The sequence below is a fragment of the Lepidochelys kempii genome, chromosome 10, assembly GCF_965140285.1.
Source record: "Lepidochelys kempii isolate rLepKem1 chromosome 10, rLepKem1.hap1, whole genome shotgun sequence".
NCBI classification, from domain to species: domain Eukaryota; kingdom Metazoa; phylum Chordata; order Testudines; family Cheloniidae; genus Lepidochelys; species Lepidochelys kempii.
Genome location: NC_136389.1, coordinates 10445063 through 10459281, shown reverse-complemented (window position 1 = coordinate 10459281; position 14219 = coordinate 10445063). Strand labels below are relative to the sequence as shown.

Below are 14219 nucleotides of genomic sequence, written 5' to 3'. Positions count from 1 at the left end.
TGTCAGTCGCCCCTCCCTCTGTCAGAGCAACGGCAGACAATCGTTTTGTGCCCTTTCCCCTGGATTGCCCATGCAGATGCCATAGCAAAACAAGCATGGAGCCCATTCAGCTCACCGCAGCAGTTATGACCATTGTAAACACCTCGCGCATTATTGTGCAGTTTATGCAGAACCAGCATCTGAAAAACCAGGCGAGGAGGCGACAGCAGCGCGGTGATGAGGACATGAACTCATATTTCTCTAAAACCGCAGTCCAATTTGGAGATCATGGTGTCACTGGGGCAGGCTCATGCCATGGAACACCGATTCTGGGCCCGCATAATGTTGCAGGTTTGGGATGATTCCCGGTGGCTCGGAAACTTTCGCATGCGTAAGGGCACTTTTATGGAACTTTGTGACTTGCTTTCTCATGCCCTGAAGCACAAGAATACCAAGATGAGAGCAGCCCCCACAGTTCACAAGCGAGTGGCAATAGCCCTGTGGAAGCTTGCAACACCAGACGGCTACCGGTCAGTCGGTAATCAATTTGGAGTGGGCAAATCTATTGTGGGGGTTGCTGTGATGCAAGTAGCCAATGCAATCATTGAGCTGCTGCTATCAAAGGTAGTGGCTCTGGGAAATGTGCAGGTCATACTAGATGGCTTTGCTGCAATGGGATTCCCTAACTGTGGTGGGGCTATAGATGGAACGCATATCCCTATCTTGGGACCAGACCACCAGGGCAGTCAGTACATAAACCGCAAGGGGTACTTTTCAATGGTGGATTGCAGCACTGGTGGATCACAAGGCACGTTTCACCAACATCAACTTTGGATGGCCGGGAAAGGTTCATGACGCTCACGTCTTCAGGAATTCTAGTCTGTTTAAATGGCTGCAGAAAGGGATTTACTTCCTAGACCAGAAAATAACTGTTGGGGATGTTGAAATGCCTATAGTTATCCTTGGGGATCCAGCCTACCCCTTAATGCCCTGGCTCATGAAGCCATAGACAGGCACCCTGGACAGTAGTAAGGATCTGTTCAACTATAGGCTGAGCAAGTGCAGAATGGTGGTAGAGTGTGCATTTGGATGTTTAAAGGGTCGTTGGCGCAGTTTACTGACTTGCTCAGACCTCAGAGAAACCAATGTTCCCATTGTTATTGCTGCTTGCTGTTCGCTCCACAATCTCTGTGAGAGTAAGGGGGAGACGCTTATGGCAGGGTGGGAGGTTGATGCAAATTACCTGGTCGCGGAATACACGCAGCCAGACACCAGGGTGGTTAGAAGAACACAGCAGGAAGCGCTGCGCAGCAGAGAAGCTTTGAAAACCAGTTTCATGACTCTGTGACACTTCTGTTTGTTTCTCCTTGATGAAAACCCACCCCCTTGGTTGCCTCTAAATTCCCTGTAAGCCACCCGCCCTCCCCCCTTGATCACAGCTTGCTTGCAAAGGAAATAAAGTCACTATCGTTTAAAAAACATATTCTTTATTAATTGATTATAAAAATAGGGAGATAACTCACAAGGTAGCCCGGGTGGAGTGTGGGAGGAGGGTAGGATGGAAGGAAAAGGCCATTTTAAAACTTCTTGAATGGCAGCCTTCTGTTGCTTGGGCTGTTCACTGGGGTGGAGTGGTTGGGTGCCCAGAACCTCCCCTGCCTGCGTTCTTAGGTATCTGGGTGAGGAGGCTATGGAACTTGGGGAGGAGAGAGCGTGGTTAAACAGGGGCTGCAGCAGCAGCAGTCTGTGATCCTGTTGCCGTTCATGAACCTCCACCAGACGCTGGAGCATGTCCATTTGATCCTGCAGTAGCCACAGTGTTGCCTCATGCTTCCTCTGATCTTCTTGCCGCCACCTCTCCTCACATTCATTGGCCACTTTCCTGTACTCTGCTATTGTGTCCCTTGACACATTCTGCTGAGCTCTGTCAGTGCTGGACGACTACATGAGCTCAGAGAACATTTCATCCCACGTGCGTTTTTTTTGCTTCCTTATCTGAGATAGCCTTGGAGACGGAGGAGGGAGGCTTGAAACATTTGCAGCTGCTGGAGGAAAAAAAGGGAGTGAAGTATTTTAAAAGATACATTTTACAGAACAATGGCTATACTCTTTCATGATGATCAACACTATTCACATTACATAGCACATGCGATTTTGGTACAAGGTCGCATTTTGCATATTATATTGAGTGCCTGCGGCTCTGGTGCTAGAGATCACACATGCAGTGTCGGGCAACAGAATTCGGCTTGCATGCAACCATGGTAAGCCATAGTCTTTCGGCTTCTGCAACTTTCATAACAGCAGTGCTCTCCTCTCCCATAGCAAGCAAAGCACGTTGAGTTGGCCATTTAGTGCTGTGGTTTTCCTGTTAACGTGCAGCAGCAGAAACCAAACTAACCCCCACCCATCCAATTCTCTGGGATGATCGCTTTACCCCTTCCCCCACCACGTGGCTGGTATCAAGGAAGATCCCTGCTAGCCAAACGCGAACAGCTCAGCGCCAATGCCCACCCCCCACCGTGTGGCTAACTGTGGGGAGGATTTCTTTTCAGCCACAGGCAAACAGCCCAATAGGAACGGCCACCTCTGAATGTCCCCTTAATTAAATTCCCCTATTTCAACCAGGTTACCATCAACGATATCACTCTCCTGAGGATAACACAGAGAGATAAAGAACAGATATTGCTTGAATGCCAGTAAACACTGGGACCATACGCTGTCAGACTTTGTCATGCAATGATACCAGATTACTTGCTACTAGCATGGCATGGTAAAGTGTCCTACCATGGAGGACGGAATAAGGCTGCTCTCCCCAGAAACCTTCTACAAAGGCTTTTAGAGTACCTCCAGGAGAGCTTCATGGAGATGTCCCTAGAGGATTTCTGCTCCATCCCCAGACACGTTAACAGACTTTCCCAGTAGCTGTACTGGCCACGAATGCATCCCAAGTCCTCAGGGCTACTTAATCATTAAAAAACACTTGCTTTTATAACATGTATTATATTTTAAAAGGTACACTCACCAGAGGTCCCTTCTCTGGCTTTGTTGGTTTGGGAGGGTATTTCAGTCAGGGTGATAAAAAGATCCTGGCTGTCGGGGAGAACGGTGTGCTGTGTGCTCTCCTCAAGCTTGTCCTCCTCCTCCTCATCTTCCCCATCTGCAAAATCCTCAGGCATGGCGGAGAGTACCCCATCATCGGAGTCCACGGACAGGGGTGGAGTGATGGTGGCGGGCCCCCCTAGAATGGTATGCAGCTCAATGTAGAAGCAGTATGTCTGGGGCTCTGTCCCGGAGCATTCGTTTGATTCTTTGGTTTTCTGGTACGCTTGTCTGAGCTCCTTAAGTTTCACACGGCACAGTGTTGCGTCCCTGCTGTAGCCTCTGTCCCTCATGGCCTTGGAGATTTTTTTTTGCATTTCGTCTTTTGGAACGTAGTTCTGATAGCACGGATTCCTCTTCCCATACAGTGATCAGGTCCATTACCTCCTGTTTGGTCTATGCTGGAGCTCTTTTTCGATTCTGGGACTGCATGGTCACCTGTGCTGATAACCAAGCACAGGTGGTCATCAGCAAAGGTGACCATGCAGAGCTCATCATTCGCCTGGCCAAACAGGAAATGAGATTCAAAAGTTCCCGGGGCTTTTCCTGTACACCTAGTCAGTGCATCCAAATTCAGAGTGCTGTCCAGAGTGGTCACAATGGTGCACTGTGGGATAGCTCCCAGAGGCCAATATCTTCTAATTGCGTCCACACTAACCCTAATTCAAAATGGTGCTGTTGATTTCAGTGCTAATCCCCTTGTTGGGGAGGAGTACAGAAATCGGTTTTAAGAGCCCTTTATGTCAAAAAAGATGGCTTTGTTGTGTGGATGGGTGCAGGGTTAATTCGATTTAATGCTGCTAAATCTGACATAAACTCATAGTATAGACCAAGGCTCATTTACACAAGTTTCACACTGATTTAACTCCATTGACTTTAATGCGGTTAATCCTAATTTACATTGATACAACTGAGAGCAGATTTTGGCCTTTGGGTTTAACTCTGTCTATTCATTTGTAGATACCTAATGTTTGTAAGACTGTTATTGTTCCTCCCAACCTTTTGAAGCGAAAAACTGATACCCAAATAAGAAAATAGTGTACAATTTAGGTCAAATGACCCTATATTTGTAAATTGTATTATTTTTGAGAATTCAAGGATATAATATATATGTACTCTGTGTGTATGCATGTCTATATTATTACACATATAAAATTAATATGGAACTTGTGTACTTAGAGGGACATCACCACATAATTTAGTCCCAAAATGTGAATTACCTGAAAGTGGCTAGAATTGAGTGGAGAACATCCTCTAGATTCTGAACATCTGTTTCTAAAAGATCCCATTCTGTCAGTGAAAAACTGCTTCATCTCTGGCTGTTTCTATAACATGAACTAACGAATCATCCTAGTTACACAGCTATGGTGATAGCATCAGTGTTGCTGGAGGAGATGCAGTAAGTAGTATGACATACCACACCTTCATTCCACGAAGGTGCCAGCTTTGATTGCCCAGTTCAAAAATTTTCCAAGAACCATCTTGGCGCTGTCTCTCATGCTGCCCCTTGTGCATGGGAGGAGGTACTGCAACATTGGAAAAGCTGCCTCTTTGTCCTCCTTTAATTTATTTCCTTAAAACCTTCCTCTGTTGTGATGCCTGCAAAAACTCCACAGTAATTAGGCAGCTGGTTTGCTGTGACCACTGCTTGTCATGCTGATCTCGATCATCTCATAGCTTCCTTGTGCTCTTGCCCCTTCATCTAAGTTTTTGTTAATCCACCTGTTCTCTACAGTCTTATACTGTAAAACCTTTAGGCAAGTGGATATCTTTTTATTATATGTTTGTACAATTTGTAACACAATGGGATCCTGACTTCTAGATGTTAGCATAATACAACTAATGATTAGAAGGGAATTAAAGCAGCCAGGTTAATTTCAAGCTCTTATTGAAGAATAGAAAAATATAAATAATGCTCACTAGATAAAAAAGGATCAGCAAAATAGAAACACAGAATTGTTTGAAACTTGTGGAATCAAAGAGAATCATGCTAAATAGCATGCTGCAGTCCATCTTTGTTTCATTGCATCCCTCCCCTCAACTGTCAACTGATTTATCTGTTTAAAAAGCAAGCTCCCGAGGGCAAGGATTTTGTCCTATACTTGTCTTTAAATTGCCTTGTATAATATTGACATTACATAAACAATAATAAAATAAGTAGAGAGAAAATTCTCAGCTACCCACAAATATCACAGACACAACAGTAGCAGCAGAGTGCATTTCATAAAGAAAGTTATTATGTTTAAACAATAAATCACAAGGATTTGTAGCCTATGGAGTGCTACAAAGCATCATAGCAACTGTCACTAAGAAAAGAAATGAAAGGCCAACTGCAACATCATATTGGTGAGAAGTTCCACGTGCCACACAGCCTTGAGAGGTAATACTCCACACTAACAAGAAGTAATGCTGGGCTACATATGCAACAATGTTTTGTTGTGTTGGGTTTTTTTGGTAATTCTCCCATCATTCAAGTAGATTGTAAAGCCAGAAGGGACCCACTGTGATCATATATCTAGTCTGACATCCTGTATAACACAGGCCATAGGGATTCTCTGAATTAATTGCTGTTTGAACTCATGCATAGCTTTTAGAAAAACATCCAATCGTCTTTTAAAAATTGCCATTGATGGAGACTCTACCACAACCCTGGGTAAATTGCTCCAATGACTAATTGCTTTCATTGTTTAAAAAAAAAGTGCTCCCCATCTCCAGTCTTAATTTGTCTGACTTTAACTTCCCGTCACTGGATCTTGTTGTACCTTCATCTACTAGATAGAAGAGATTATCAAATTGTTGTTCCCCTTGTAGGTACTTTAAACTGTGATCAATTCACTCCTTAACCTTCTCTTTGGTAAGCTAAATAGAGAGACTCAAGGAGCTCAATCAGTGCAAGGCATGTTTTCCAATCCTATAATCATTCTCATGACTCTTCTCTGAACACTGTGCAATTTGTCAACCTCCTTCTTGAATGGTGGACACCAGAACTGGACATGGTATTCCAGTAGCATTCACACTAGCGATAAATACAGAGGTAACATGACCTCCCTACTTCTAGTCAATAGTCTCCTGTTTATTTGTCCAAGGATCATATTAGACCTTTTGGCCACAGTGTCACACTGGAAGCTCATGCTGAGCTAATTATCCGCCATGACCTTCAAGTCTTTTTCAGGTTTCAGATTGGCAGCCATGTTACTCTGTATCCGCAAAAAGAAAAGGAGGACTTATGGCACCTTAGAGACTAACAAATTTATTTGAGCATAAGCTTTCGTGAGCTACAGCTCACTTCATCGGATGCATTCAGTGGATGCATCCAATGAAGTGAGCTGTAGCTCACGAAAGCTTATGCTCAAATAAATTTGTTAGTCTCTAAGGTGCCACAAGTACTCCTTTTCTTTTTAAGTCTTTTTCAGAGTCACTTCTTCCGAGGATGGAGTCCCCCATCCTGTAAGTACAGCCTACATTCCTGGTTCCTAGATGTATAGCTTTACATTTGGCCATATTAAAGCACATATTGTTTGCTTGCTTCCAGTTTACCAAATGATCCAGATTTCTCTAGGTCAGTGACCTGTCCTATTCATTATTTACTGCTCCCCTAATTTTTGTGTCATTTGCAAACTTTATCAGTCATGATTTAATGTTTTCTGCCAGGCTATTGATAAAAATGTTAAATAGCATAGAGTCAAAAACTGATCCCCATGAGACACTACTAGAAACACACCTGCTCGATGATTCCTCATTTACAGTTACATTTTGAGACCTGTCAGTTAGCCACTTTTTAATCCACTTATTGTGTGCATGTTAATTTTATATCTGTCTATTTTTTTATCAAAATATAATGCAGTACCAAGTCATATGCCTTAGAGGAGTCTAAGTATATTGCATCAACAGTGTTACCTTTATTGACTAAACTTGTAATCTCATCAAAAAAGATATCAAATTAGTTTGACAGAACCTATTTTTCATAAATCCCTGTTGATTGGCGTTAATTATATTACCCACCTTTAATTCTTCATTCATTGAGTCCCGTATTAGCTATTCAGCTATTGATGTCAGGCTGACCAGTCTATTTACCGAGCTTGTCCTGTTTACCCTTTTGAAGCACTGGCACAGCATTAGCTTTCTTCTAGTCATCTGGAGCTTCCCCAGTGTTCCAACAATTACTGAAAATCAGTGTGATGGCCCAGTGCCACTCCACCAGTGCTAACAATACAGGGAACTCTCTTGTAGCCTGGCCCCTGCATATTTTAACCACCATGTTATGTAAAGGTGATTGGCACTTGCAGCTCCCATTGACTTTGCTGTGGGACAAAAATTAGGCCACTTGCATTTTAGGTGTCCAAATACAAATGTAGGTGTCAAACTTTAGGCACTCATGTTAGTAAATTTTGGCTCCAGCTTTCATCTTTTTGTGTCTCCATGTGGTATTGTTGATTTGCTGTCCTTGTGCCATTCTATTAGCATCATACCAATCCATAATTAGTATTATTACTGTATTAATTAATTATACAATCTGCTCATTCAACTCCTTACCCTGTCTCTGTGTTGCTGAGTGAGTTTTTAAAGACAGCAGCCTCAAAGGTAAACTGAAATCCTATTACAAAAATAAGCGCTTGCAAAAAGCTACCTGAGCTCCCAAAAAAGAATATATGTGCAGACTTAGAAATGACAACTAAATACATTTTTCAAAGGAATTGAAATGCTTTTTACCAGCCAAGAGCTGAGTTCAGGCCCTCAGGGTTCTGTGTCTCTCCTGATAAAGTTGATAATGTCACTAACACCTACACCAATGTCAGGGATGCAGTTCCCACTCTGCTTTATGTTTTAGTGAGGCCAGCAGCTATGAAAAACTGAATTCCTAGAAGGTGAAAGGCCTTTCAGCTCACCTTTAAAATGTGTTTGCTTGTACTGGTAAACTCTGCCCATGCATTCAGTGAAGGTTTTGGGGTCTCAAACAGGAGTGATTTTAGGGATGTGTTTCATTCTTTTTAAAATATTTCACTTTGCCCCTAATGTAATATGTTGTCTGCAGAGCATCAGGCATGCACAGCACTATTCTGCTGTCCCTGTTTATTTCAACAGGAAATCTGTGCATGTAGGGAGAGTGAAGCATCTGAGTTTGAAAGTTCGATAGCGAGACAGACTCATATGGCACCAAACCAAACATAATTTGCATGTCATCAGGATTCTGGGGTTATAAATAGGAGCGTCGGGATGGAATGATCACTGGCATTTTTAAACATTGTGTTGTCTAGACATGCTCTGAAAAGAGTTACATGACACGGTTAAAATGGCAGGAGCCTGTGCACGCTAGCTCTCCGACTGTTGTTTGCAGCATAGGAACTGCACTGGTTCTAGCCCAGCACTGGGATTTTGAAGAAGAATGCTAGTGTAGATGTGGCCTCAAAGTACAATCTCTCTGTCAGTACAATACATCCAGTTGTGTCACTACGTAGGACAAAAGTAGATGGTAAAACGGATCTGTTTTTCTCTGTGCTTATGCATATTTCTGTTTTCTCCAATATGTCGTCATCGCCAGATCTCGAAGATGTATTTGCAGGTTTCTATTGTATAAGAATACAGTTGTGTGCTCTGATGTGTGCTATAAAGCCCTCCACATCTGAGAGTTTCAGAACTAAGGTAGCATCGTGAAGTTGCACTGAACATAGCCATCAGGTGAGCTTGCTGCTATGTTCACATTACCAGTGAAATCTGGAAGAGGGGTTGGATTGCAGAGCAGCAATTAGATGAGTTCACTTGACTAAACAAGCCCAGCTTGTGTTTTATTTATAGCCATTCTCACCTCCTGCATTTGACATATCCAACTGAAAAAAACCACTAAAAAATAATAATAAGCAAACAGTTTTAACTGAGCACCAGGATAATGACCCTGCTCAATTTTGCCTTTCACATTTTAATTGTACAACAATAATTTTGCAATAGGGTTGCCGATGGCAAACAGGCAAAAGACATTAACTTTATTTATGTTTTGGATTATTAATGTGGCTGTTAAAATACCTCCAGTTAGTTTTGATTGAATTGTTTTTGTGGCTTTTTTGTGCGATTCTGTCGTTTAATGGAGCGGTAAATAAGAATTTCTGATAATGAGCCCAAGCATCTGTCACAACAACCTGGCGCTGGTTATTAACATTTCCATTAACGGCAGGGTGGGCAGTGATAATATAGAAACCACACAGTTAGAACAAAATAAATAGTTGGTGTCAGGCTGAGTGGGTGTTAATTACTATTTTATTTTATAACCCTGGAAGGCGGCAGGCGGGTATAGGGAGAGTCTGACTTATGAAGGTCATTCATTCTAAAGAAAGAGCTCTCTAGAGGAACAGATAACCAGGGCTATCTTACTCGGGTGGTGAATATTTTATCACTTCTATTTACAACCTATAAATGGGCAGGAAGCTCAGACACTGTGGGCAAAGGTTGCCGTACCATCTGCACATGCACAAGGAGAAGGTAGGAGTGGTATTGTTTTATACTCTGCCCTCTCCTTCCCATTTTGGGAGCTCAAACAGGACATGTTTAGACATCTTTTCTGTAACCAGAACATGCTGTTTGTTAAGAGCTGCTGTAGGCTAAGACAGAGGATCTAGGAAACAGACCATCCCCACCCGTCACTTGGGAAGAAGTTTCACTTGCATTGAGCTGGATCACAGCAAAGGGAAAAGATTGTGTGACCCAGGTGCGCACAAAGAGGAGAGATTAGTTTTCTGGTATGGTGCAGTACACAGGAGGAGAAATGGCAAGCATGTGAATAAATTACACATTCAGCCAGAAAGAGACACAATTCCAGTCTGTGTTTATATTTGAAGATACTTTTTTGTTTTGATTTTACTGTATCAAAATCCATTTACTGTACAGAAAATGTTACTTTCATTGGTTTGTTTCTAAAGTGTTCTGGAGATAATTTTAAAGATGCTAGTCTTTTAAAGATGCACTCCTCTTGCTTTTTGTGTTTGCAGCCCCAGTTGTCTGAGCCTCATGGCAGCAAACTGCAATAGCATAAACAGGACATTATGGTGACTCTTGCTAAGGAGAAAGGTTGGGGAAACCTGAGCTACTTCTCTATATGTTTATCTTCACCAATTGGCCATTCAGGAAGGCAAAGTCACCGTCAAACATTTGCCTTTGAAGCTTAGATGAACACAAATAAGGAGATTTTTCTCTGCCATTTTCTTCTTAAAGAACTGCCTGGTGGACTGAGTGTGCTCAGCTGGTCTGTATGAGACAGAGAACACAGCCACCTCCAAGAGGCCCAAGTGATTCTCATTCCACACGCACTGCAAGTATTTATCTGAGACTTCTCTGCGGTGTTAGATGGATTTAAAGCTGATTCTGTTTCTTAGCTCACTTGTGGCATAAACGAAGAGACTAACCTGGTTACTCCATAAATGGAAAAGTACAACTTGGATATCAGTTTAGTTCTGCTTGTCACTATTAATTCTCCTTATTTCCTTCTCTTACTGTCTCTCTCTCTAGCACCAGCAATGGCCCCACAGAACATCCAAGTAGATGCTCTTACTACGAGCCAGCTAGAGATCACCTGGGACCCACCTCCTGTCGACAGCCAAAATGGGAACATACAAGGCTACAAGGCAATAACCTTTTCCTGCTGCTTTCATTATCTCACTTGGCTTCAGAATTACCTTTGCTGCACGAGGCAAATTAAAGCAATACTCAGGCTACAGTAATGAACATGGCATTATGTCCCAAAACCAGAGGGAGAGAGAATGAGGCAGAGACAAAGAGAAGAGGGTACTTCTGTTCAATGGAAATTCAGTGCATACAGAGAGTTGGGGAGCTCAGTGTAGGCAGGCAACATGTCTGCTCCAAATACCAAAGGCACAGGAAAAGTGGGGGTGGGAACTGACAGCTGATTTGAGACATCAGGAAATCTATAACTTTCTCTGAGCTGTAAGAATGAGCCATGTCAGATTTCAGAGAGTTTATTTCATGTCCTTAACTTTTTAACAAAATTAAACAGTAGTATTTATTGCACTTGGTTTGCAGAAACACAAGGCACGTTGCAGAACCATCTTGTTTTGTCTCTCCAGATGGGAGAAGACCCTTTGAGAGTGGAAGTGGGCAAGACTACAAATGCTGGAGGTTGGCTTGAGTTCAGTGTCTGGCTCTGCCTTTCTCCATGTATCTAGGTCTGCAAGTGAAGGAAAGCCGAGCCAGTGAGAGAGAATAATCTGGCATTACGTCTTGGCCATAGCAAGCAATGTTATATATCAATTTATACATTTTCCTTCTTGTATGTGTATAGATAGTTCTAATAGCTTAGCTTGTCGAGCCAAGGTAGACTCTTGGCTCGGCCCTGACTTTATGCCCTGGCCTGTACAGTTGTCACTGCTAGGCCTATCCACAAGCCGTGCTACCAATGGCTCTGCAGGTAGCCTATTGGAATCATCATCTCTGGAGTTTAAATTGTATGGCTGCAGGATAAGTATGGGAGAAAAGGGGAATCGGGGGGAAGTACCTACATGAAAGCTAAAGAGAGAGCCTTTTTCAGAGGAGGTGGATCTGTGTCTGGGACTAAGGACTTTCTTGTGTAGTTTGTAGCCATACCAGAATGCCAGCACTAATGGGCAATTCACACCTGAGAATGGTTTGGTACCTGGCCACTTATTCCTGTGTTCTGGAAGGTCTTATTTAACGTCATTAGGCCATGTCACATTGTCTGTACACTATTTTTAAAAGGCCTTTCTCAGGAAACTCTTTTTGAACCCAAGGGGAGTTTTCCTCAGTAAAAATAAAATAAGGCCTTCAGGATTGGACAAAGAGTGAATAATACTATTATACCCCATAACTGAATGGTCCAAAGCTAAAACTGCCAACGTCTTACTGGTCATGGGGAAACAAGAGTACCTGTTTTACAGCCTGCATCGCAATGAGACTGTAATCTGAGTGCAGGATTGACTTCAACATCTCTCTGTTCTTAACAGATTTATTACTGGGAGATGGACATCCAGAATGACACTGAGAAAGTGAAGGTCCTTTTCCTCCCAGAGACAACAGTTCGGCTGAAAAATCTGACCAGCCACACCAAATACATGGTCTGCATATCTGCCTTCAATGCAGCAGGCGATGGACCAAGAAGCAGCCCCAGGCAGGGCAGGACTCACCAGGCTGGTATGAGATTATTTTTCTTTTCCAAACCACAGTTTAACCTGTTTAGAGATAATGATCATATAACTGTTCATCTGTGTGTCTGAGGAAACAAAATACAGAACTATAGGATGGTTGTGTTTTAGATCTGATCATTGGGTAAATTATTATATTGTATTGTTATTATGGTTAGGCAAACAATTTGGATCGAATCAGAGTCAACCCTTTGGGAAGGGATTTCAGAATTGATGCTGCAATATGAAGTAGAACAGGCTGGGATAGCAATAGAATCTCTGTCACAAACTGGTCCAACAAAAGGCTATGGACCTGATTCTGATCTTACCACTGGAGTAAATTAGGAGTAACGTAGTTGTAGTAAGTGGAGATACACTGATAAAATCATGCGAGAGAAGAGTCATGCTCTTTTTGTTTTTTATTGGGCCTCTGGCATTATGTACAACTACAGTAAGTAATATCTGTGCTGGAGATGCTGATCCCAGAGGGACACGTATTCTATCGATGTTCCGTAGTCATTAGGTTCTGTGAGGGAGTGTGCACCAACAGCAGACTCCCTCTTATTGTCTTTCTGCCTCTGAACCCTCACTTTTTTATCACTGGGGAAGACTATACAATGCCCTCTGATTCTCTTTGGGTCACATTACTAGCAAAGAAACTGATATTCCACAATGGGAGTCTACATCCCCATCTGAAACTGAAGATTGTTGCACAGGATTGAGAATGAAATTCACCCCAGTGCAGAGAGCACACACAAGGCACCGTGCACCATTTAAACCCTCAGGGCCAGGCTGGCCTCTCTCCACCATGCAGTGGCAAAGGGCTGCAGCAAGCAGCACACAGTAACAGTCCCTGTGCTCTGGGATAACAGAAAATGCCATCCGTGTGCACAAGATTTGCAGGCCAACAACTCCAGATGAAAAGTTTGGCTGCTTAGTCAAACTGAGACCCCCAACATGAAAGCATGTGAATGCTGATGCATGCACGTAAGCTGGGGATTTGCATGCACACATACAAACAGTATACTTGAGTACAGACCTGACCAACACATGCACTTTGGGTATCTTGTGTGTTCAATTCACATACAGCCACTTAACCACTTGGACCAGAATCCCTAAACTTTTGATGTTTTTCCCTGACTCATTTTTATGTCTTCCAATCCCAAAAAGGTTGTAGAAAAGGCATTCTCACCGTCCTGGTGATGCAGTCATTTGGAAATGAAGCTCTCTGCTGTTCTCTTATGTCATTCATTCTTCATCTTTGTCATTTCCTCTTCCTAGCCTGTTTAATTTCAGTTTTGCAATTTAGTGTCTGCTGATTTTAGAACACTTTTTATATTTCCAGTCAATTACAGGAAGACCTGATGCTGTTGATAAATCCTGTTCTCATCTTATTTCCTTTAGATTCACACTGGGTAATATATACCATTTCATAATACGTATATCAGAATAAATATTCCTGCTGCAGTTCAGTGTGTTTGTAATCCTTTCAGCTCCCAGCGCTCCTAGCTTCTTGGCATTCTCAGAAATCACTTGCACGACACTCAATGTGTCTTGGGGAGAGCCGACGGCAGCAAATGGAATCCTGCAGGGTTATCGAGTGGTGTATGAGCCCTTGGCACCAGTCCAGGGTAAGTAAGCCCCAAAGAACCTATATATTCAGGCTAGGGAAAAAAGCACCATCATGTCTTTTATCTCTGTCCAGCTTGCCATTCTTCTCCATCCATGCTCTACATGTAGCTGTGACAATTTAGGGAAAGTGTGGGTACTCTCTATGAAATCTTTGTGAAATTATGAACTCTGTGTGTGTATCTTTACTAAGCTGCAAAATCCATTTTGAATGTAGGGCTAGTTGCCTCTCTGTGGTCTTTTTAGGTATGTCTACACTGCGCATTAAGCCCAGGCTCTGACTCCAGTTTGAGCCCAAGCACCCCTTTCATCCATGCACAAATCAGTCTGACTCGGGTCAGCGAGCACTGAGGACCCTGATCCTAGGGCCTT

At 42.8% G+C, this 14219-nt stretch overlaps 1 protein-coding gene across 1 annotated transcript in view; it reads left to right on the top strand.

Moving 5' to 3' along the window:
* The window catches only part of SDK1 (sidekick cell adhesion molecule 1), a 640834-nt gene that overhangs the window by 592318 nt on the left and 34297 nt on the right, over positions 1–14219 (top strand). Inside the window, exons 36-38 of the mRNA XM_073361953.2 lie at positions 10573–10688; positions 12042–12228; positions 13712–13849. Of these exons, the coding sequence (XP_073218054.1) occupies positions 10573–10688; positions 12042–12228; positions 13712–13849 (441 nt within the window). The remainder of the gene's footprint in view (positions 1–10572; positions 10689–12041; positions 12229–13711; positions 13850–14219) is intronic.